This window comes from Protopterus annectens, chromosome 11.part0 (genome assembly GCF_019279795.1).
Source record: "Protopterus annectens isolate FY-2018-M chromosome 11.part0, PAN1.0, whole genome shotgun sequence".
In the NCBI taxonomy this organism is placed as follows: domain Eukaryota; kingdom Metazoa; phylum Chordata; order Ceratodontiformes; family Protopteridae; genus Protopterus; species Protopterus annectens.
The window spans coordinates 914,566,183-914,592,160 of NC_056745.1; the positions used below are offsets into that span (position 1 = coordinate 914,566,183).

The 25,978-nt window shown below is 42.9% G+C and overlaps 1 protein-coding gene across 2 annotated transcripts in view; it reads right to left on the reverse strand.

Annotated features, from left to right (window-relative positions):
* Window positions 1-25,978, reverse strand: part of UPF2 (UPF2 regulator of nonsense mediated mRNA decay) — a 2,519,933-nt gene that overhangs the window by 631,925 nt on the left and 1,862,030 nt on the right. For both annotated transcript variants that reach the window (XM_044088310.1, XM_044088311.1), the window contains exon 18: window positions 7,868-7,966. In XM_044088310.1, coding sequence (XP_043944245.1) covers window positions 7,868-7,966 — 99 coding nt within the window. The remainder of the gene's footprint in view (window positions 1-7,867; window positions 7,967-25,978) is intronic.

Below are 25,978 nucleotides of genomic sequence, written 5' to 3' on the forward strand. Positions count from 1 at the left end.
ATCTAGAGGAAGAAGCTAATCAACAGGCTTTGAAGGCACTTGACTGATCAGTGCCAGAGGAAATGACTGCTTTGGAGATAGCGTCTGGATATGAGAAACAATCAGATCCGACTGTCTAGGTATTTTTGTTGCAAGTCCAGCAATAGCTGTGGGATCAGGAGACATTTATTTAGCTTTCTCCAGACAATCCTCAGATGTCTTGTCCTTTGACTTCTCTTCAGTTTTCTGTCTTTCTCCCTCACTTAGGATCTTTTATTCTCTTTATCTCTCTTCATGTTGGAGGAAGAGAAAGAACTGGACACCTTTAGGTCCGAGGACATTTTGAACCCTACATCAGGAGAAATGGCTAGATCCGCTGTGAAAAAGTTCTCATAAAAACTCTAAAATGGAGGGAATAGATACTGAAAAGGGGCTGTAGATCTTCAGATGATGTCCATATAGAAAATCTTTTCCATTTGCTGTGGTACACCTTGGTGGTGTCTTTTTTTTTTAAACAAGAAACATCTTTATTAAACCATCATTTGTGACATAGGCAATCATACATTTACATAAATGAAAACAAACCACACCGACACAATCCTAGTTCCAAGCATTTTATATCACAATCCATAATGACACACTCCCAGTTGCAAACATTATACATCACTTACAATACAACCAATCACTTTCAGTCAAACATTACATAGCTCATTAAAGGTTTGACATCTTTTAAACCCCATTCTTCTGGTGTATGTATTGTTCCCACAATTCCCATTTTTACTATGTAGTTTGCTCCTACCCTTTTCTAAAGATCTCAATTCAAGTTGTTTTATCTCTGTTACTATACGCACTACTTCTAGTATAGTTGGTTTAGATTTCAATTTCCATTTTCTAGTAAACTGCTTTTTTGGCAGCCACCATAATTAGACACAGCAAGGACATACCATGTGTAGGCAATTCCGATTCTGTAGCATAACTCAGAAAAATCCCTTGTCACAGCAATGTGCCTACCCAGCATCTCTGACAGTGCATCCCACAGGAAATCATTAAGTCCAGCAACTTGCCACACTCCCAGAAAACATGTTCCCAATTATATCTTTCTTCCCCACCACACCTCCAACTTCTGCTGTCTACCTGAGGAAAAATTTTCTGGAGTCTACTTGGGGTATAAAAAAAATCTATGTAAATATTTCCCAGCAAAATAGTCCTCAATGTTCTAGACTTTGTTGCATATTTGGGAGACATATATATATATATATATATATATATATATCCTCCCATTGTTTCTTCGTGAATTGCTTATCCAATTTATCTTTCAAATCCATTCTACCCTCCTATGATTGAGTCTTATAATTATCATGCAATAGTTTACATGCTCTACTAATTATTCCTTTTTCAGTGGCAGCTTCTGTTCTAGATTCTACTAAAAACTCTACCAGTGCTAGCCTTACATTTAGGACCCTTCCCATTTATTTCTCTTTGCCTATACTCTGATATCAATCATTGATATGGAAGACACTCTCTAACCTGCACTCCACATAAATTATTGGTGTCTTCCAATTCTATCATCTTTCCATCTCTAGTTATTTGCTCCCAGTACCTTAGTTCCTTTGCCAGTTTTCTCCAATAAATTCCGGCCCCCTCTTGCCTATTGTCTATACCCTTAATTGCAGTCATCCCTATCAGCATAATCTCCTTTCTCCATTTCCTTGTTGGCTTAGTTCTTGGAATACTTTCTGCTACTTTATGGATATAATATTCTGTATGATTAGTGTTATTCTCCTTTACGGCCTGTATCCAAAATCCCAGTCTCTCCTTGTTTCTTGAGCACCCCGTTTCATGATTATTCTTTTCCACTTCGAATTATAATTTTGTGCTTGTGCTATGTACAGGAGACTTAACTGTGTAGCTCTGAAATACCTTTTCAAATTGGGTAGTCCCAATCTGCCCTGTTCTCCTGGAAGAATTTGCTTATCCCCTTGACTCTTGCCATCTCCCCCCACCAGATAGAGTCCTTCAGCTCTTTATTAATTGCTACCCACAACTTCTTCTCTGGTTGATAAAAATATGCTTGACCTGTGTACAAGACTAATGGGACTAAAACACCTTAACTGCTTGTATCTTACTATCCACTTCCATTTTCTCAGTTTTTGTATTATCTTTTGTTTAGTCTCTTCCCGCATATCCTTAGCTGCCGCATCAGAATAATTTCTAATCCATCCTCCTAAATATTTCATTGCATCATGTCCCCATATGGATATTGCCGAACCAATTCATAAGAGGGTACATAATTTACTACTACTGCTTTTGTTTTAGCTTCATAAATTTTGTATCCTGAAAAGATCTGAAACTGTCTCAAAATGTTCCATAATACTGTAATGTCTCTTTCTGTTTTTTTTCTCAGGTATAACATATCATCTTCAAACACAGCCATCTTTTCTTGACTACCATACCAATTATATCCATGAATTTCTGAGCCCCTTATTTTCCTTGCCAATGGTTCTAAATACAATACAAATAAAAAAAGGGAAACAGAACACCCCTGTCCGACTCCTCTGCTCAAACAGAAATTCTCAGAGAGGACCCCACCCACAGATAAGGAATTGCTACTAAGCATACATTCATTTGCTAGAAAAAAGCGTCACACTACTCAACATTCTTTTTTTCATTTTCTTGCTTCGTCTTAAAACTTGTTACTAAATCAAAGGTACTTAATTCAGTCATCCACAAATTCAAGAATGAGAAAAATCACATTAATCTTTCTTTTGTCAAGTTTTTTTAACCAGGCTTTTTTTTTTACACTGCAGCACCTACATTTCTTAAAACTGAACAAGAGAGAAGGGAGAAAGAAGGGGACAGAAAGAACAGCAGCACCTATTTACAGTCCCAGTTATGTTTAAAAATAACTGAGAAAACTTTACTTTATAACATGTAAAAAAAAAAAACATACACCACAAAAATAGTACTATTAAGAAAAAGTGTTTTCTTTACTTGCACTTAATTTTCTCCCCTCTATTCCCCTCCTTAAAGCATTTTTCCAAACATTAATGACAATAAGTACAGCACATACTTTAAAGTCCCCCACAAGTCCAATAAATTCAGAAAAAGTACAATATTTCCAAATTTTGTTGTTCTATCATATTTGACAAATTATTGCACTGTAATCCCATATTGTTACTGGTTTTATTACTGTTCATCTCCATCTCCCAAATCCTGGCTCTGCTTCACTTCCAACCTACTCTCGATTCTTCTAGAAAACTCTCTTCTCCATTCCTTCTCTCCAACATTTTCTGTTGAAAGAGTGGAAAAGATTTTGAAGGTGCAGTCTCTCTGTGGTCTTTATTACCAGATGAACAAGAATCAGAATCTCCTTCTGTTTCACATCTCACTTTTTGTTGGACAAACTTTTGTATTTCCTCTTTAATATGTACTTCATTAAAAAATTATTTTGTCCATACCAGGAAGAATACGTTGAAGAGAGATGGATGAAGCAGTTTGAACCTCACACCTGCATTTGGATATTCCCTGAATAGAGGAGTCAACTTACTTCTCTTCTGCCTGGTGTGCAATGAGTAATCATGCTCCACAAACACTCTGCTGCCTCCCAATTTTAGTATTTTTTCCTTCTGTCACAGTTTTGTCAGAATCAACTCCATCTGCTGTAGGACTGCATCTTTACTATTAAAAGTCTAAGTTGCTTTCTCATAGCCAGGTTTGGAGCATACGCATGATGTGCCCTTTCAACTAACTCCTGCTGTGGAATACCAGTTGTTTTGTAAAATTAATGCAGTCTGTTCCTTCCAGCTTCTCTGGTATAGCTGAAAATCTCAAATTTTCCCTACATGCTTTGCCCTCTATTATTTTTAAACATGTCTTCCTGAGCAGTCTGATATTCAGCAAGTCTTTTCTTCATTTCAACCTGTGATTTTTGCAGCTTTATCACCTCATATGAATATCTGTTTAAAGCTTCTTCCATTTTTTTCCAGCCTTTTGTTTGTTTTGATATACTCCATCAGTTCATTTATTTTAACCATGTATGTGTGCAGTTGTCGTATATTTTCCTGTAAGTTACTGGAAGTCATGTCTGGAGGTTGCATTGTTTTTTTGCTGAACAGTTGCAGAACTTTCTCCAGTCAGTGTTTTTTCCTCAATTTTTGTAGCTACTTTTCTTTCTAGGTGCTCTGTATTTCTTTGTACTGAGTCCAAAGGGCAAAGTAGAAGTTTGCCTCCAGTGGTAAAACAGTTTCATTTCTCATATGTGGACTCATTCTAAGATAAAAGCAAATGGTTGTCAATATGTGCAAAGAATACTCAAAGATTTTGTATAAGGCACTATCATGATTGCAGTGGATATGTAAACTACAGCAGCAGTATGATCAGAAAGTGACTTACAGGCCATGCAGGAAACCACACACAGCAGATATGTTGAGCTGGACATACTTTCAAGAAATGTATGAAGATCTGTTAGAAGAACAGAAGAGTCTTTGGGTAATACGACAGTTAATAATGACAGAAAAAAGCAAAGGAATTTCAAGTGCACTGACACTGCTTTAGAAAGGCAATTCTTAAAAGAAGTTGAAAGGCTGGCTTGAGTAAAATGAATCACAAAGGTAAGAAATTCAATCTGACTTTTCCTTCAAGGAAGAAATGAGCTGCATCCAAGACATAATGCTGACAAAATAATTGTTTTGAAACAGTTCAGAAAATAAATGCTTGAGGATACCTGAATTCCATCTGGCAATAGCAAAGTACAAAGAAACAGTAAAATATGTAATGCTTTGGCTTGGAATGCCAACTCTGAACTAATGGTATAGAGTTGTGTCAAATGCAAAACATACAACAATCCAAAAGAAATGCTACCATACCCAGGTCCAGATCACAGTGCAATGGACTACATTACAGAAGTAAAGAATTCAGAAGATTTGTTCATTAATGGAAATTCAGACAGATAACATCAATTCCATACTACACTTGGTCCAACTGTCAGGAGGACACAACTTTTAAAATGGTTAATAATCTCATGAGAAAAAAGCAGTAACAAATGCTGTGAGGACTGTCATCTCGCACAATGTAGAACACAGGAAAACTGCAATTGAAAACATAGTCTCATCAGCTTAAATATTAATGGGTAGAAAGCTGAAAACCGGATTATATACTTAAACTATGTTACTGATATCCGGAACACTGCACAAACTAAATGAGATGCTTGACAGAAATCAGCAGAGACAGAGATACTACTGTGAAAAACTACCAAATTTAAAAGCTGGAGATGAAGACAGAATACAAAAGCCAAGGTACATCCACAAAGTGAAGACAAAACTGTCAATAAAGCAGCCAAACAAATATCCTGTGAAGTTCATAGGGAAGACCAATTCTCTATAGAGTAAATCACACACATTATGTGTGAGATGAATAAGATAAAACTGAAGGTGCAAAATAAGAAACCAGAACTGTTAGAACCAGTCTTGAAAAAAGGAGGAGACTGTGACATACAGGAGATGCACAGACAAACATGCACATTGTTCCAAAGTTAATGTTTCTAGGGACTGAAAAGTTTCCATTACTGAAATGTGCTTAGGATACTTTGAAATGTGTGAATTAAAGGTAAACACCCCATAAATGCTTGTGCTGTGTATAGCATTAAAATTAATTAAAAAATTATCCATACATAATGTACACCATTTCATACATACAGTTACATTTTCTAATTTTACATCATTAAGGATAATAAGCTATCAAGATAAATAAGCATGCCATGTGGTGTACACAGCTCATCCAGAGAGTTCTCAGCTAAAATATCTTCATGGAGGTTAGATCACATCTAATGTATTTCTGTGTTATTTCATAAGCCTCCTGACACGTTATCAATCTTTTCCTAGAACATCATCAGGAATGGAGAACCACTGTCAAATTTGCAATTTCAGAAGAGATCGAAAAAGCTACATCTTACTCAAGCCTCTTGAATGACCAGGAAATTTAAAAGGCAACCTGACAGTTTTACTATCTTGTGGAAAACATATGCCCGCATTTCCTGGCACTTTGCCAAGTGTCACCCCCTATCCAAGAATGAGTCACTTGATTTGTACCTGGATTTACTCTTGTACAGCTAGCAACCTGATACCCTAAGTCACAAGCCACAGATAACAAGTAGGAACTGTGATCTTTTTTCACTGACGTTTACAGTCAGGTACAGAATAAGAGGAAATAGTGGAAGGGCATAGAGGAATTTTCTCTCAAACAGAAATGATCATAGCCAACTCCTTGCTGCCCAACTGATGTCAAAACAGAAGGAAATGTTTTTTCATTTGAGGAAATCAAGCCTGCATTTTCAGAGAGTACAATCCTGCAACTTTTTGCCGACATCTATCAGCAGAACAGTGCATACAGGTCCCTAAGTTAATGAGTCAATGTAGGCCCACTGGTCAAGAAAATGCAGCAGCAATATCATCAAAGCTTACCCGTGACACAAGGATTTCTAGATGCAAGAAAAGACCATTCCTCAGGCTCAGGTTCAATCTCAATGCATTTAGCAGGGGAATAAAGAACTCTGACTGCATAAGCTGGCCAATCGGTCAAGTACTGTAATGCTGATGTGGTGCACAGATCTAGGGAGGCAATGAATGTATGAAATGATCCTTATATTACAAACTATTTATTTTTATTTTATTTATTTTACTTTTGTTTACTGGTCCTTTTCCAGCGGTGGCCCGGGGAGAAAAGCTCCACATTTATTTAAAAAATCATAGAGAAATGTACAATAATAAATGGCAAAATACAAAAACTAATACAGAGGAATGGCAAGTAATACAAAAAATAGCAAGTAGTACAAAATAATACAAGAGAATACAGTGCTATACAAAATGAGTGAAAAACTGTAATTACATGAAGAGGAAGTAGTACATATGCAACCAACATGTCATGGATAACATTTCATACTTGAGGCTTGAGATCTGAAGATCCAACACACCCTCCTAACCACTATTTATGATGCCATGTTGTGTGATGGCAGGAAGCTCAGATGCCTCACAGCATGGCAGTTAGAGTTAAAGATCTCTGCAAAGGAAAGGATTTTCAGGGAATAGTTTCTCTTCATCACCCACTCTAGAAGGTACCTAGAAGAGCCATTTATACAGAAATCAATACAAGGTGCTATGTACACAAATACATTTTCTAAAGGCTGCAGAACGTGTGAACCAAATGTTCTGCTTTAGCAGTACACAACAGCAAATATCTCAAGCAACCTACCAATGCATGATTAGCAGCTTAGAGGCTCTCCTGTGGTCCAATATGGGTGGAGGGGTGGGTGTGTACTGCCATGATCCCTTGGAGGACAGGCAGTCATGCAAATGCACAGCCTGAAGGTGGGCATTAAGCTTACCAAGTCACTGTCTCATTACAGCCTTTAACATCGGTGTGAGGATACGTGTACTTGCACTGGGAGGGTACTGAGGGCCTCCATGGTAATATGTATTGCATATCCTCCTACCCAGGGCTGAGATTAGGCCATTACAAATGCCTTCTTTGCTGGGATGCCAGTAAGACACAAAACACCTCCATGGCTGCCTGAATGATACCCCCCAAATGGACAGCACTCATCCCAGCACTGGGTAGAATCCCTAGTGCAGGAAAATGAACGAGCCATATCTGACAGGTGAGGTGGGGGTAGGGGGAGCAGTGGTCGATAAGTATGAGGGTAAAAGCACATGGGGGGAAAAAACATTTTGGAAATTTAAATATAAATACGGACTGTTGTAAAATGATCTGCATTATTACTCATATTTTACTTTTTTGCCGAGTGTTTTTTTTTAACTTAGATTTGCTAAATTAGATTTCAACCACTCAATTTCTTACTTAGATTTAAAGATTTTAAAATATAAACAGATAATACCTGCAGATTTTCCAGCATCATCTTCTCTAACGCCTGTATAAAATCTTCATCCTCTACACAGGGTAGATGTTTTAAGCCACCTCCTCTAATAGTTACTTCCTATCAAAAATAAAAAGTATGATTAACAGATGTACAAATACATTTCATTTAAGATTTTTTTCATTCAAAAATCTTAAAACATTACAGGAGACTAAGCTATGTATGGTACTCACTCAAAAGTATAAAAGTCTTAAAGAAGCTATTCTCTACAACCTTTAGGGGTTCGGACAGGGACAACTCATTTTTTTTCCTTAAGAAAATTCTTTAATTATCCAATTATTCACTCATGCAAATGAAGTAGTATCATATAACTTAATGTGAACTTATTAATAACACCAGCACAACACTCATTAAAAAGTAATATTTATCCCCAGATGTAACAACTTGAACTTTCCAATCCAGCCATTCTAAACCAGTGTCAAATAATCACACAGAACAGTTGTGTAAAATCTCACAATAACCATAGATGTCCTTCTCTTCCATATTGCAGTATTCATACTGTGGGATTTCCAGCCCTCAGGCAACCCGACTTCGGCTCCTATACAAAAGCTTAAGCCTGGCTGCTGTAGGTGCATGGGATGTCACACTTAGGGCCACAAACCATTGAGTATAAATGTGAAGTCAGGACGCACAGTCCTCAGAACTTGAAGCCCAGAGAAGAGACAATAAGGCCAAGGAAAAGTAAAGGCAAATGTCCCTGCAGAGCTGAAGAGACTGGCCTGTAGGGAGGGGATATACCGGAGAAGTCAGAGGATACCAAGGGGTAAGAGGGTGGGATGGAATAATGCATGGAAGAGAAGGACATCTATGGTTATGGTAAGATTTTACACAACTATTCTATGTCCTTCTATCCCCATGTTGCAGTATTCATACTGTGGGAGGGTACCACAGCTAGGAGGAATGCTGAGAGGTGGCAGAAGTAGAGGATTCCATGACTCTTTGCAGGATTGCTCTAGCAAATCCTGCCCTGACTCTAGAGATCTGGTCGAGCTTGTAGTGCTTAGTGAAAGTATGGACTGTAGACCAGGTGGCTGCCTCCATGACAGAGGCTGTGTCTAGCCCTTTCATGAAGGCCTTAGAGGTAGCCATGCCTCTGGTAAAATGTGCTCGCACTCCTTGAGGCAATGATTTGTGATGATGAGAGTAGCAAAAGAGAATGGCTTCCTGATCCAGGGGGAGATAGTTTGAAGACTGCCTTACCCAAAGCCCTGGGATGGAAGGAGACGAACAGTTGGTCAGATCCCTGTTGCTGCCTTAGTAGGTCCACCTTGTGGGGTAACTTGTGGTGATTACCGTTGGCTAGGGAAAACAGAAGGGGGAACCAGTGTTGCCTTGGCCAATACTGAATCACCAGCACAATTTTTGGTTGCTCCTTCTTGATTTTCAGAAGGACTCATTGAATAAGAAGAAAGGGAGGGAAGGCATACAGGAACATTCCCTGCCATGAAAAGCTAAAGGCATCCACTCTCCAGGCCAGCGGTGAGTGAGTCCAGCTGCAGAATTTGTTTAGTTGTCTGTTCTGGGGGGAGGCAAACAGATCCACTTGAGGTGTGCCCCACTGGTGGACTATGTGTAGAAAGGTATCCCTGTGCAACAGCCATTCGTGTTGCAGAGAGGAGGTTCTGCTGAGTAAGTCCGCTTGCTTATTTTCCTGAGAGGGGATGTATGAAGCTTTCAGGAAGAGGTTGTGTTTTGCTGTCATTTCCCAGATTTGCAGGGCTATCCGACATAACTGGTATGCCTTTGTCCCTCCAAGTTTGTTTAGTTACCACATGACAGTACTGTTGTCTGTCACAATGTGGAGTATTCTTGGTTGCAGGATGGGGAGGAAGACTTTTAGAGCTAGCAGAACAGCAGTTATCTCCCTGACATTTATGTGCTGTTTTTGCAGGGCAGGGGACCAGCACTGTTGTATCCTGTAGCCCTACAGGGTTGCTCCCCACCCTAAGTCTGATGCATCTTTGTGCAGAGACTGAGCAGTAGGAGGGAGTTGAAGAGGAATTACCTGGTTCCTGGAAACCTGCTGAGTCCACCACGTCAGTTCTATTTTTAGGCAAGGCAGAAGGGGAATGAGTTTGTCTAGAGGCTGTTGGCTCTGAGACCAAAAGTACGACTGGAATTTCCTCATGTGCATCCTTGCTAGAGGGAGCATGGGGATGGTAGCAGCCATGAGACCTATAGTTTGCAGAAACTGTCTTGCAGTCAGGTGTGATTCTGTCAATAGGCTTAGAAAATGGGAGGGGAGGGACTGTACTTTGGTGGGAGGAAGGCTCGCTTTAGATCTGTTCTGATTCTGCAACCAAGAAAAACCTTGTCCTGCTGTGGGAGGCAAGTTTGTGCAGTAGGGTCATGGTGAATTGGAGATATGTTAGAAGGGTAGACTCTGATTCTGCCAAAATGAGAATGTCTTCCCAAGTAAGGGTAGATGTGTACTCCCTTGGTTCTGCAATGGACGATGGCTGGGGCTTAGCACTTGGTAAAAACTCGGTGTCGTAGACAAGCCAAAAGGCAAGACAGTAAATTGAAAATGAGAAGAGGGCCCAGAGAAGCGTAGGAATCTCCTGTGGGAGGATCTGACTGCAATGTGCAAGTATGCATCTTTTAGGTTTAGAATGACCATGAAGGCTTGAGATGGGATGAGGGGTAACCGTGTTTGAAGGGAGAGCATCTTGAAGGAGGGGACCTGTAGGAACAGGTTTAAGTATAAGAGGTCTAGGATTGGTCTCCAGGAGCCATCCTTTTTCGGGACTAAGAAAAGGTGGGAGTAGAATCCTAGTCCCTCCTGTCCTGAGGGAACTGGTTCTATGGTTCCTTGTGAAAAGAGTTCCTACAAAATGGGAGGAAGAAGGGGGATTTGATTTTTGGGAGGGAAAGGTATCTTTTTTGGTGTGGGTTTCTCTTTCCAGGATAGAAAGTATCCTTTTAGATGATGGAAAGAACCAACAGATCTGAAGTGATGGTTTTCCAGAAGGGAAGGCATAGGGTAAGGCAAGCAGACAGGGTCACTTGGGCAAGGCAGTCACGTGGACGAAGCCCCCCCCCTCTGTCTGGAAACAGCTGTTTAATGGGGGGGGGCTGAGGTTGAGGAGGTCTGGAGTATGGTTGTCTCCAAGGCTCCTTACATAGACTGGCATCAAAAGAACGAGAGGTGGAAGAGGCCCTTCTGACAAAGGAAGTTATGGCTGGGTAGTTCCTGTAGTATCTGGCCACTGGGGACACCAGCAAGTGTTTAATGTCCTGCAGCTCCTTGCTTTTTTCTTGCAAGATTTTGAAAAGTTCTGCAGTATTTTTGCCACACAGAAGGTTGTTATTCAGAGGAGCGTCCATTATTTTGGCTTTAAAAACATTTGGCAGAGGCGGTAGTCTGAGCCAGAGGTATCTGCGTAAGGCTGATGCAGTGGCAGCAGACCTAGCAGCTGCTTCTGCTGCATCATAAAGTACAGTTGTGCACACTTACCATAAATGTTGATGTTCAAGTGTATTAACTGTTGCAGTCATCGCATTCAGGTTATCCCTGCCAGGGTAGCCCTCAGTCGGCCTGAATACCAGAGGCTTAGTATTTCTGCGTCAGGTGCTGTCGCTTCAGGACTGATGTCAGATCATCAGTAGTATAAAGTAAGGCAGCAGACACCATTACATCAGTTTTTCTTGCCCCGTCAAAGAGCCTCCAGTGGGAGCCAGGATATGGTGAAAGAACCCCAACTGTAGAAAGTAAATATCAAAAAATTCCTTGTACGTAGAGAGAGAGAGAGAGAGAAAAAAAAGGGGGGATGGAGGAAGGGAAATCAGGACTGCAACATTGAATACACTTGAACATCTACATTTATGGTAAGTGTACACAACTGTACTATGTTCTTCTTGTTTCACTGTTGCAGTCATCACATTTGGGTTGATTCCCAAAGCTGACGAAAAGGGTGGAGGCGGTCAAGAAGACTAGGGGCTGGTGAGGATGCCCTGCATGACTGCAGTGGCAAAACCTGCCCTGGATTTGGAGAAGACAGGCAAGTGGTAATGCTTGGTGACGGTGTGAACAGATGTCCATGTTGCAGCCTCCAGGATGTCCCTGGTGGGGAATCCTCTGAGGAAAGCTGCAGAGATGGAGGCTGCTCTGGTAGAGTGAGTTCTGATCCCCTTAGCGGGAAGCTTCCCATGTTGTTTGCAGCAAAAATGGATGCAGTGTACTATCCATTTGGAAATGGTTTGTTTGGATATGGCTTTGCCCTCTGCTCCTGCAGCAAAGCTGACTAACAATTGATCAGTCTTTCTGAATGATTTAGTCCTGTCTAGATAAAATCTAAGATGTCTGTGCCCATCCAGAGAGAGCAGCATCCTTTCCCCCTTGTTTTGTGGGTTAGGAAAACAGGTGGGCAAATGAATGGATTGGTTGAGAGCCACAATGGACAACACTTCTGGCATGAAGAATGGGCCAGTCCTGAGGGACACCCTGTCAGCGTGGAAGATGATGAAGGGCTCTACAGCCATGAGTGCTTGTAGCTTGGATACTCTTCTGGCTGAAGTGATGGCCCGAAGCAAGACTGTCTTCCAGGAGAGAAACTTTAACTCTGCTGAAGCTGCTGGTTCAAAGGGGGGCAGGGCGAGCTTTTCCAAAGCAAAGTTTAGGTCCCAAGCTGGGGTAGGTGCTCTTTTGGGTGGCCTCAAGTTGCTAGCCCCTCTTAGGAATTGTTTGATGAGAGGGTGTGAGAAAAGTGGGTGCTCAGTGTTGAAATGAGCAGAGATAGCAGAGGCATGAATTATAACAGAGGAAAAAGAGAGACCACTGTGTGGGAGGTCAGCTAGGTAATCCAGGATGAGAGGTAGGGAGGGCTGTGCAGTATCGGGTCCTTTAGCCTGGATCCAGGTACAGAAAGTACAGTTGTGTACACTTACCATAAATGTAGATGTTCGAGTGTATTCACTGTTGCAGTCATCACTTTTGGATTACCTGCTTGCAGTAGCCCTTAGTCAGCCTGATTAACAAAGTTTTGGGTCCTGCATCGGTTGTTGTCCCTTCTTCCATGACGTCAGGTCGTCAGAGGTATAAAACATACAGCCGATGCCATTACATCAGTTTTTCTTGCCCCAGATGTCAGGTGCCCCCTTAATGGGAAGCAATTAAATCTATAAATATACAAGGTTATACCTCCAACGAAAAAGCAAATACACCAAAAAGCTTTTGAAGATGGCAAAGGAAAGTAGAGGTACATCCAAAATAAGAAGGGGGCTGGAGGGAAGGTAAGCAGGACTGCAACAATGAATACACTCGAACATCTACATTTATGGTAAGTGTACACAGCTGTACTATGTTGGGTTATCTGCTTGCAGTAGCCCTTAGTCGGCCTGATTAACAAAGTCTTGGGTCCTGCGTCGGTTGCTGTCCCTTCTTCCATGATGTCAGGTCGTCAGGGGTATATAAAACATGCAGCCGACACCATTACATCAGTTTTTCTTGCCCCAGATGTCAGGTGCCCCCTAATGGAAAGAAATTAAATCTATAATACAAGGATATACCTCCAACAAAAAAGCAAATACACCAAAAATCTTTTTGAGCATAGGAAGTGAGAGTAGAGGTACAGCCAAAAGAAGAAAGGGGGCTGGAGGGAGGGTAACCAGGACTGCAACAGTGAATACACTCGAACATCTACATTTATGATTAAGAGTACAAAACTGTACTATGTTCTTCGTGTTTCACTGTTGCAGTCATTATATTTGGGTAGATTCCCAAAACTAAGGTTGGGAGGAGGAATTCAAATAGAATTAGGACCAGCTAAAAAGGCCCTGCAAGACTGCAGTGGCAAAGCCAGCTCTGGATTTAGAGAAAATTGTAAGATGGTAATGCTTGGTGAACTCTCCTGGGTGATCACAGATTTTTGGCCCCTCTGAGGAACTGCTTAAGCAGTGGATGAGAGAAGAGGGATGGGTTCTGTGTTAAAATGAGCTGAGATGGCTGAGGTGTGAATTTTGATGGAGGAGTAAGACAGGCTCTTATGAAGCATCTCAGTTAACTATTGTAAAATCTGAGGTAAATTGGGCACTGTTGTGCTCATCTCTTGAGATTGGTTCCAGGCACAGAATCTTTTCCATTTTTTCAGCGTAAGACATTCTAGTACTAGCCCTCCTTGCCTCTAAAATGATATCCATCACAGGTTTACTGAGGAATGGTAAAGGAGAAATTATGCAATTAGCCAGGCTGCTAGTTTCAGTGTTTGAAGTTGAGGGTGCAGAATTTGGTTCTCCTGTTGAGACAATAGAGTAGGAGTCTGAGGCAGGTGCCATGGGGCGAACAGTGACACACTGCGCAAGAGGGGGTACCAGTGTTGGCATGGCCAGTCTGGTGCAATCAAAATAGTCCTTGGTTTGCCTTGTTTGATCTTTACTAGTACTTGCGAGAGCAAAGGCAGAGGAGGAAAGGCATAAACTGATAGGTTTTTCCAGCTGAAGGACAGAGCATCCACTTTCCAAGCTTGTTTGTGGGGAGTCCTTGTGCAAAATTTGTCCAACTGATAGTTTTAGAGGGAGGCAAACGGGTCTATATCTGGGCTCCCCCATTTGCTTGTCAACATGTTGAAAATCCCTGGTTCCAGTTTCCATTTGTGTGGGTCCACGAGGTTTCTGCTTAGTTCGTCTGCCAGTGTATTTAGTTATCCAGGCAGGAATTGAGTTTGTAGATGTACTTGATAGATCAGGTCTGTGTTCCACAATGCCATGGCTAGTCTGCAGAGGGGGTAAGAATGTGTACCCCCCTCCCCCGCTTGTTTATGTACCACATAACAGTGGTGTTGTCCATCTTTACCATTAATTGTCCTGGAAGAATGTGGTCCTTGAAGGCTGCCAGAGCATTCTGGACAGCTAACATTTCTTTTCGATTGATATGCAAGTGCATTTGACTTGGGTTCCATTTGCCTTGAATGCACTTCCCTGCCAGGTGAGCCCCCATGCATAGTCTGATGAGTCTGTTGTTAGGGTTTGGGCGGCAGGGGGTAGAGTGAATGATAGTCCCTTGTTTAGGTGGCAAGCCTCTGCCCACCAAAGAAATTCCAGGCTTAGGCAAGGTATAATAGGAATCATCGCTTCTAGATCCTGAGAATGCTGACACCATAGGCTTTTTAGATACCATTGTAGTTTCCTCATATGCAGTCTTGCATATGGAATTAGAAGAATGCAGGAGGCCATGAACCCCAAGGCTTGCAATATTTGCCTTGCAGATAACAGGGTTTTCGTGGCCACTAGTTTGAAGTAAGTTGTCAGACGAATTTGTTTCTCTGGTGTGAGGAAAACCATCTGGGAAGTTGTATTCAAGCTTGCTCCCAGGAATATAATTTGATGACAGGGTACCAGCTGTGATTTCTTTTTGTTTATAGTGTACCCCAGACAAGTTAGCACTCATTGTACAAAGGCCAGATGATTCAAAAGTATGTCCTGGCTTTTCTGCCTGAATTAGACAATTGTCCATGTATGGGTATATTTGAATATTTCTTTGCCTGCAAAATGCAATGACTGGGGCTAGGCCCTTTGTGAATACCCTGGGCGCAGTATATAAGCCAAAGGGCAGTGCAGAGAACAGGTAGTGATTGTAGCCTGCTTTGAAGCGTAGGTATCTTCTGCAAGAATCCCTGACTGGGATGTGCAGGTATGTTTCCTTTAAATCGAGTGCTGTCATCCAGGCATCTTTTCCTAGCATAGGAAGCAACTGGTGAAGAGTCAGCATCTTGAATTTTGGAATCACCAAAAAGGGTTTAGAGTAGACAGGTCCAGGATAAGATGCCATGAATTGTCTTTTCTGGGCACCAGGAAAAGTATGGAGCAGAAACCTCGTCCTTTTTCATCTTCTGGTATAGTTTGAATAGCCTTTATGTTTAAAAGAGAGTGTATTTGCTTTTGAGACTCTGCCCACTGATTTGGGGGTAGATATGGCCAACCGTTGGGCGTTGGTAATGTGTGGAAGTCAAATCTGTATCCTATACACTATATTTAAAACCCATTTGTCCTGGGTAATGAGTTCCCAGTTTTTGACCTGCAGACAGTACAGTTTTGTACCTACCATAAATGTAGATGTTCGAGTGTTCACACTGCTGCAGACCAGGTTACCCTCCCTCCATCCCCTCTGTCCTAGCTGGACTTATCTATACATTTCTATCCTATACAACCTTTGTGGTGTATTTGCTTGTAACTGAAGGTATTGTTTTTATTTTATATATATGTTTTTTTAGCAATATGTATTGCCTACCTACTTGGGGGCACCTGACATCTGGGGCAAGAACAACTGAAGAAAATGGCGTCGGATGCAACTTATATACCCCTGCAACTTATATACCCCTGGCGCACTGACGTCAGGGAAGAAGAGACAGCAACCGATGCTGAACCAAGACTATGGAACTCTGGCCGACTGCGGGACCACCTGATGGCAGGATAACCCAAGTGTAATGACTGCAGCAGTGTAACACGATGAACATCAATCTTTCCCCTAAAGGAGCAGTCAGTTGAGAAGTGCTTGGAAGTTTGAAAGTCAAGTCATTGAGACAGTTTTCCATAGGGGGGAGTCTTACTACTCCCAGATTTGGAAGCGGAAGCGCCCCACTGTTTAGTCTTGTGCGTACCCTGGGACTGAAACCTGGGGTTTCTGCTGGGTCTGGGTTTGGATTGCGAAAGCCTGAAAGGAGCAGGAAAGGACCAATTCTTAGAGGGCCAATGCCTACTAAATCTTGGAGGCTGAACTTGTAAGAAATCTTTAACAGTTTGCATAGATTTAGCTTTACCTTCCATCTTTTTAAGAACTTCCTCATCTTTGTTGCCAAACATGCGGTCCTGATTTAAGTTTAACTTTAACATGATAAGGCAAAGATTGCTTGTTAAGCCAAGCATGTCTTCTGAATACAGACCCAGTGACAGCAGCCCTGCAAGAGGCCTCTAATGAATCAAACCCATATTGCAAAGTATGTTTTCCAACCTGTTCAGCAGAATGCACTAAATCTTGTAAATTCTTATTTTCAGCACAGTCAGGAATTAACATAATTTTCTGTTTAAGCAATCCAATAATATGTTGTTGATACTTTAACATATGAAACTGACAATTTAAGGCTCTAATGGCCAAAGTTGCAGAAGTGTAAACCTTCTTACCTCATCTATCCAGCGCCCTGGAGTCTCTCTATCAGAAGGGGTAGGATTTTTGGCAGTATAAGCCTCAATGCCCTTGGGTCCCTGTGAAATAGTCTCTGGATCCGCAATAGGATTTTTAAAAAGGAACTTGTGAGAATCAGGAACCCTGTAATATCTGTCAGGTTTTCTGGGAGCAGGAGGCAAAGAATCAGGGTCCAAACTAGATTCCGAAAAGGCATCATCTACAATGTCTAGTACAGGAGGTATAGCTAAAGGCCTATGTTGAGGCAGGAGTAAGAAGTCCCTAAGCCTCTTTTTAGAATCAGGGAAATACTGGCTTTCCCAGTGGAAATGCTCCCTTACAGTGTGCAAGGTTTCTCCAAAAGAGAAATCCTCTGGAGGAGAAGCAGAGGGAAGAGAACCCTCTGCATCAGAATCCTCATAAGTAGATAAGGGTAAATCCAGATTATCAAAAGAATCAGAATCCTGGTCAGAAGATTCATAAACAAATTCAGTCCTAGGTCTCTTAGAAGAGGAAGGTTGGCTTCCCCTGATTAAAGTTATAAGGTCTTCAGCCATTCTTATCAGTCCTAAGCATGCTGCCTGGGCGTCGGTTTTCTAGGCAAGGTTCGAGGTTTAGGCCTTAAAGAAGAAGGAGGCGTCGGTTTAATATGCACGTCCATAGGCCTGAATACAACCTCAGAAGCCGGTGCCTGAACAGCGGCTCCGGACCCATCCAAGGCAGACACCCCCACAGGTTCCACAGTTGAAGCATCTCGCGGCATACCAGACTCCGAATGGGTCTCAGTAGAGGACTGCACGTCAGAAGTAGCGGGTATCAGGGTCTGCAAAAGCGCCTCACTGAGTACCAGTGAACTTGCGACTGGCTTAGGAGAAGCATCGTCGGCAGTTTTGGACCTAGGCGGCCTGTCTCTGTCTTTATCTTTGCGCTTTTTCGGAATACCAGTAGTCGGATGGCTTACCAATGACATTTCTGGATAATTGAACAGAGAACCAAAATATTTAGAGACAAAACTATACAAACAACGGATAGTGCGTTGATTAAATAAGGCACAAAACTGACAGGTACATCGTGGTCAGGGCCTAGGCAAGGAATACAGTACGAATGAAAATCTTTGTGAGGTATTTGCTTTCCACAAGTAATGCAATTATTGACTTTTACTGATATCGGCAAAGAGCAAGAAAAAGTTTCCCCAATGGGGTATTTAGCTTTAGTTGAAGACTTCAGTTCTGAAACTCGAAAATTACAGGAGTCGGCCGACCGGCACTTGCGAACTGCTTCTGCTTCGGGCACCGCATGGCAAGAAAGACGGATGTAATGGTATCGGCTGTATGTTTTATACCCCTGATGACCTGATGTCATGGAAGAAGGGACAGCAACTGACGCAGGAAACAAGACTTTGTTAATCAGGCCAACTGAGGGCTACTGCAAGCAGATAACCCAAAAGTGATGACTGCAACAGTGAAACACGAAGAACATCCATTTCCATTTGTCAGCGTAAGACTTTCTAGTGCTAGGGCGTCTGGCCTCACGTATAACATCCAGAACCTGTTTACTGAGATTGGCAGCTTGTTCAGTGGTCAGAGAATAAGCCAGGATGCCAAATTGACGGTCTGCAATTGGGGATGCATGAATTCTCCTTCCCTTTTGGTCAGGAGAGTTGGGAGATGCCATGGAGGCAGAGGGGACAGGCTGCGCAGCAGTGGGTACCAGTGCTGGTGAGGCCAGTCTGGAGCAATCAGAATTGTCCTCGGTTTTTCCTCCCTTATTTTGAGCAGTACCCTGGTAATGAGAGGTAGTGGGGGAAATTCATAGACCGAGAGGCTGACCCACTGGAAAAATAGGGCATCCACATTCCAGGCCCTGCAGTGAGGGTCCTGGTTCAGAACTTGCTGAGCTGATGGTTGGAGTGGGAGGCAAAGAGGCCGACCTTCTGGGTACCCCATTTCTGAGTTACTGGGGTGAAGGTTCTTTGGTCTAGCTGTACACGTGTGGGTCCAGAAGATTTCTGCTTAAGTTGTCTGCCAGAGACTTTAGAGAGCCTGGCAGGAATTGTGCTAACAGGTGTAACTGCATGGCTGAGGCTGTGTGACAAAGGGTTATAGCGAGCCTACATAGAGGCTAGGAGTGAGTCCCTCTATGCTTGTTGACATACCACATCACAGTGGTGTTGTCTGTTTTGATCAGTAGAGCCCCTGAGGAGAGAAGGGGCCTGAAAGCTGTCAATGAGTGCTGGACAGCTAACATCTCTTTTTGGTTGATGTGAAGATGTATTTGATGTGGACTCCATTGGCCCTGAATGCACCTGCCGTCCAGGTGTGCACCTCAGGCATAATCTGATGCGTCTGTGGTGAGGGACTGGGCAGTGTGAGGTGGTGAGAAGGGTAGTCCCTTGTTGTTCATAGGTAGATACTAGGCTATTGGCCCTAAGTAAGCCTAGCCAACAAGGTTCCCTGGCTTACGCCACCCAAGAAAGTTACTTTCCTGTGTCCCTGTCGAGCAGAGCCACAGAAATGATCCCCAGGATGTATTTCCTATTTCCCATCCAATTATCAAGATTATTCTTGATGAGTGCTACTGAGAAACTTTGCTTGACATAGATGGGTAGCATGTTGCAGAGTATGGGAAGTCTCTGGGACAGGAATCTATCCCTCCAGCATGTCCTGTTTATTGTGGTGACAAGGTTTAGGTCCCTAGGGCATGTAGCTCGGAGGGATTGGGATTTCTTTAGGTGTAGCATGCCCAACAGCTTTGGGTTTGACGTAGCTTTATATGTTAAGCAGAGATCACCTCGGAGTAGGCGATATGCTACGGAGTAAAGCTGGAGTTTTTTGAGACTGTGTAGGGCATCTGTTTGAAGCCAGTAATCCTCTTTGTGAGGTACTTCTGTGGCCTTTCCAGCTGTTGCAGATGTCTTGTGAGGTACATTCCAAATGGAGCATTGTACTCTACAATGGGTCTAATGAGTGTCGAGTAGAGGGGAACAATGACCTCTTTTTTCCTAGATAACAACCCTTTTGTGATGTGTGCCACGTAGAAGGATTTCCTGACTACTGTGGTGATGTAATTATCAAAGGAGAGACTACTATCCACCTAGGTCTTCAGGTCTCTTATCACACATTCGGCATTAAGTAGACTGCTGCCTATGTGGTAGTTCATGGGTACAGAGTATTTACCAAAGGGGATGACAATGCACTTTTTGGCATTGAGCTTGAGGCCATAACTGTGACACCAGGCATCTGTCTCAGTAAGGCCCTTCTGTAGGATGTCCACATCATTTGGTGACTCAACTTGTGGTAGCATGCTGCTGCCCACCAAAGAAAATCTTTCCTTAGACAAGGTTTCATTCGTATAAGTTTCCACGTCTCGAGAGTGTTGACACCAAAGGCTTTTTAGGTACCTTTGAAGTTACCTCATATGCAGTCTGGCATATGGAATTAGTAGAATGCAAGATGCCATGAATCCCAGAGCTTGCAGGATTTTCCTTGCGGATAACTGGGGTCTGGTGGCTAGTTGAGAGAAGCAGGCTGTCAGGTAAGTTTGTTTTTCTGGTGTAAGGAATGCCATCTGGGATGCTGTGTCCAGGCTTGCTCCCAGGAATATAATGTTTTGGGTGGGTACTAGTTTGGATTTCTTTTCGTTGATGGTGTACCCTAGGGAGGTCAGTAGGGCATTTACAAAGGCGAGGTGCTTGAGCAGCTTTTCCTGTCTGTCTGAATTGGGCAGTCGTCTAAGTATGGGTAAATCTGAATATTTCTTTGCCTGCAAAAAGCAATGGCGGGAGCCAGACATTTTGTGAAAACTCTGGGAGCAATAGATGACCCAAAGGGAAGCGCAGAGAACTGAAAGTGCAGAGATCTTGACCCGAAATGTAGATATTTCCTGCATGATTCCCTGATTGGGATGTGGAAGCAGGTCTCTTTTAGGTCTAGGGTGGCTAGCCAAGCATTCTTGGAGAGCATAGGTAGTAGTTGTTGGAGGGTGAGCATTTTGAATTTTGGCATCACCAGGAAGGTGTTTGGAATGGATAGATCGAGGATGAGGTGTCAGGTGCCCAGGTGCTTGAGTGGAAGGAGAGTTTTCCTCCTAGGGGCAAGTGTAGGTGGGCAGAGAGAGAGGGTGGAAGTGGAGAGTTATTGTGATTTCTAACCATGAGGGGGGTGGCTTTGCACTCCCTGGTTTTGAAGTGGAGGAACTCCATTGCTTTGATCTCTGCATTCCCTGTGGCTGTTGTCTAGGAAGTCTGCTTCTCCGGGGTCTGGGCTGAACTGACCTGGAGGAGGCAGGAGAGGACCAGTGCTTGGAGGGGCAATGCCTATTGAACCTGGGTGGCTGGACCTGCAGGAAGTCCTTAACTGTCTGCATAGATTTAGCTTTTTCTTCCATCTTTTTTAAGACCTCCTCTGCCTTGGTGCCAAACAAGTTGTCTTTGTGCAAGGGTGCATCCCATAATTTAGATTTGAAATGGTCCGGCAAGGGCTGTTCATTAAGCCAAGCATGCCTTCTAAGGACAGAACCGGTGACTGCTGCCCTGCAAGATGCTTCTAGAGAGTCAAAAAGTACAGTTGTGTACAATTACCATAAATGTAGATGTTAGAGTGTATTCACTGTTGCAGTCATCACATTTGGGTTATCTGCTTGCAGTAGCCCTCAGTCGGCCTGATTAACAAAGTCTTGGGTCCTGCATCGGTTGCTGTCTCTTCTTCTGTGACGTCAGGTCATCAGGGGTATAAAACATGCAGCCGACGCCATTACATCAGTTTTTCTTGCCCCAGATGTCAGGTGCCCCCTTAATGGGAAGCAATAAAACATATGTACACAAATATACAAGGATATACCTCCAATAAAAAATCAAATACACCAAAAAGCTTTTAAGCATAGAAAGAATAGTCAAGGTATAGCCAAAGAACTTAGGGGGCTGGAGGGAGGGTAACCAGGACTGCAACAGTGAATACACTTGAACATCTACATTTATGTTAAATGTACACAACTGTACTATGTTCTTCATGTTTCACTGTTGCAGTCATCACAGTTGGGTAGATTCCCAAAGCTAAGGAAGGGAGGAGGAAGTTAGATAGTATTAGGACCAGCTATAAGACCCTGCAAGACTGCAGTGACAAAGCCAGCTCTGGACTTAGAGAAAATTGGCAAATGGTAATGCTTGGTGAAGGTATGTACAGAACTCCAGGTAGCAGCTTCTAGGATGTCCCTGGTAGGAACACCTCTGAAAAAGGCTGTAGAGTTAGATGTAGCCCTGGTTGAATGGGGTTTGATCCCCTGTGGGATAGGTTTTCCATGGTGCTTGTAGCAGAAATGAATGCAATGGACTATCCATTTAGAAATGGTTTGCTTTGAGATAGCCTTCCCCTCTGCCCCTGCAGCAAATGCCACCAGCAGTTGTTCAGATTTCCTTTGAGATTTAGTTCTGTCCAAATAAAATCTAAGTTGTCTTTGCACATCTAAGGAATGGAGTATCTGTTCCCCTTTGTTCTGTGGATTAGGAAAGAAGGTTGGCAAATGAATGGAATGATTGTGAGCCACACTGGATACTACATTGGGCATAAAGGAGAGACTGGTTCTGAGGGACACCCTATCTGCATGAAAGATGATGAAAGGCTCCTCAGCCCTAAGGGCCTGTAATTCAGATACCCTTCTTGCTGAAGTGATAGCTAAAAGAAAGGCTGTTTTCCAAGAAAGGAATTTTAAATCGGCACTAGCAGCTGGCTCGAAAGGAGGAAGAGTGAGTTTCTCCAATACAAAGTTAAGGTCCCAGGCTAGAGTTGGGGCTCTCCTGGGTGGTCTTAAATTTTTGGCCCCTCTGAGGACCTGCTTGAGCAGTGGATGCGAGAAGAGGGGAGGTTCTGTATTATAGTGAGCTGAAATGGCTGAGGCGTGAATTTTGATGGAGGGAAAAGTAAGTCCCTTGTGAAGCATCTCAGTTAAGTATTGTAAAATCAGAGATAAGTTGGGGGCACTGCTGTGCTCATCCCTTGAGATTGGTTCCGGGCACATAATCTTTTCCATTTTTCAGCTTAAGATTTTGGTTCCAGGCACATAATCTTTTCCATTTTTCAGCATAAGATTTTCTAGTAGTGGGCCTCCTTGCCTCTAAAATGATATCCATCACTGGTTTACTGAGGGATGGTAAGGGAGAGATTAGGTAATTAGCCAGGCTGCTAGGTTCAGGGTTTGAAGCTGAGGGTACAGAATCTGATACTCCCGTTGAGACAACAGGGTAGGGGTCAGAGGCAGGTGCCATGGGACCAACAGTGACACACTGCACAAGAGAGGGTACCAGTGTTGGCGAAGCCAGTCTGGTGCAATCAATATCGTCCTTGGTTTGTCCTGTTTGATCTTTAATAGTACTTTGGAGAGAAGAGGCAGAGGAGGAAAGGCATAAACCGATAGGTTTTTCCAGCTGAGGGACAGGGCATCCACTTTCCAAGCCTGTTTGTAAGGAGTCCTTGTGCAAAATTTGTCCAATTGGTAGATCTGGAGGGATGCAAACAGGTCTATATCTGGGCTCTCCCATTTTTTGTCAGCATGTTGAAAATCTTTGGTAACAGTTTCTACTCGTGTGGGTCCATGAGGTTTCTGCTTAGTCCATTTGCCAGCGTATATAGTTTTCCTGGCAGGAATTGAACTTGTAGATGCACTTGGTAGCTCAAGGCTGTGTTTCACAGTGCCATGGCTTGTCAGCAGAGGGGGTAGAATGGGTACCCCCCTGCTTGTTTATGTACCACATAACAATGGTGTTGTCCGTCTTTACCATTAACTGTCCTGGATGAATGTGGTCCTTGAAGGCTGTCAGAGCATTCTGGACAGCTAACATTTCTTTTTGATTGATATGCAAGTGCGTTTGACTTGGGTTCCATTTGCCCTGAATGCACTTCCCTACCAGGTGAGCCCCCCCCATGCATAGTCTGATGAGTCTGTTGTTAGGGTTTCGGCGGCAGGGGGTAGAGTGAATGGTAGTTCCTTGTTTAGGTGGCAAGCCTCTGCCCACCATAGGAATTTCAGGCGTAGGCAAGGTATGATAGGAATCATTGCTCCTAGATCCTGAGAATGTTGACACCATAGGCTTTTTAGATACCACTGTAGTTTCCTCATATGCAGTCTTGCATAAGGAATTAGAAGAATGCATGAGGCCATGTACCCCAAGGCTTGCAATATTTGCCTTGCAGATAATAGGGTTTTCGTGGCCACTAGTTTGAAGTAGGTTGTCAGATGAATTTGTTTCTCTGGTGTGAGGAAAGCCATCTGGGAAGTTGTATTCAAGCTTGCTCCCAGGACAATAACTTGTTGACAGGGTACCAGGTGTGACTTCTTTTCATTTATAGTGTACCCCAGACAAGTTAGCACTCTTTGTACAAAGGCCAGATGATGTCCTGGCTTTTCTGCCTGAATTCGACAATCGTCCAGGTATGGGTATATTTGAATATTTCTTTGCCTGCAAAATGCAATGACTGGGGCTAGGCCCTTTGTGAATAGTCTAGGTGCAGTAGAGAAGTCAAAGGGCAGTGCAGAGAACTGGTAGTGACTGTAGCCTGCTTTGAAGCGTAGGTATCTTCTCCAAGATTCAATGATTGGGATGTGCAGGTATGCTTCCTTTAAATCGAGTGTTGCCATCCAGGCATCTTTTCCTAGCATAGGAAGCAACTGGTGAAGAGTCAGCATCCTGAATTTTGGAATCACCAAAAAGGTGTTTAGAGTAGACAGGTCCAGGATAGGACGCCATGAATTGTCTTTTCTGGGTACCAGGAAAAGTCTGGAGTAAAAACCTTGTCCTTTTTCATCTTCTGGTACAGCCTGAATATCCTTTATGTTTAAAAGAGAGTGTATTTGCTTTTGAGCCTCTGCCCACTGATTTGGGGGTAGATCTGACCAACCGTCGGGCATTGGTAATGTGTGGAAGTGAAATCTGTATTCTTGGGACACTATATTTAAAACCCATTTGTCCTGGGTAATGAGCTCCCAGTTTTTGGCCTGCAGACCAATCTTTCCTCCTAAAGGAGCAGTCAGTTGAGAAGTGCTTGGAAGTTTTAAAGTTAAGTCACTGAGACAGTTTTCCATAGGGGGGGGGAGTCTTACTACTCCCAGATTTGGAAGCGGAAGCACCCCACTGCTTAGTCTTCTGAGTACCCTGGGACTGAAACCTGGGGTTTCTGCTGGGTCTGGGTTTGAATTGAGAATGCCTGAAAGGAGCAGAAAAGGACCAATTCTTAGAGGGCCAATGCCTACTAAATCTTGTAGGCTGAACTTGTAAGAAATCTTTAACAGTTTGCATAGATTTAGCTTTATCTTCCATCTTTTTAAGGACTTCCTCAGCTTTGTTGCCAAACAGGCGGTCTTGATTTAAGGGAGCATCCAACAGTTTAGCTTTAACATGATCAGGCAAAGATTTTTCCTTAAACCAAGTACAGACCCAGTGACAGCAGCCCTGCAAGAGGCCTCTAATGAATCAAACCCACACTGCAAAGTATGTTTTTAACCTGTTCAGCAGAATGCATTAAATCTTGTAAATCCTTATTTTCAGCACAGTCAGGAATCAACATTATTTTCTGTTTAAGCAATCCAATAATATGTTGTTGATACTTTAACATATGAAACTGACAGTTTAAGGCCCTAATGGCCAAAGTTGCAGAAGTGTAAACCTTCTTACCTCATCTATCCAGCGCCCTGGAGTCTCTATCAGAAGGGATAGGATTTTTGGCAGTATAAGCCTTAATGCCCTTGGGTCCTTGTGAAATAGTCTCTGGATCCTTAATAGGATTTTTAAAAAGGAACTTGTGAGAATCAGGGACCCTGTAATATCTGTCAGGTTTTCTGGGAGCAGGAGGCAAAGAATCAGGGGCCAAACTAGATTCCAAAAAGGCATCATCAACGTCTAGTACAGGAGGTATAGCTAAAGGCCTATGTTGATGCAAGAGTAAGAGGTCCCTAAGCCTCTTTTTCGA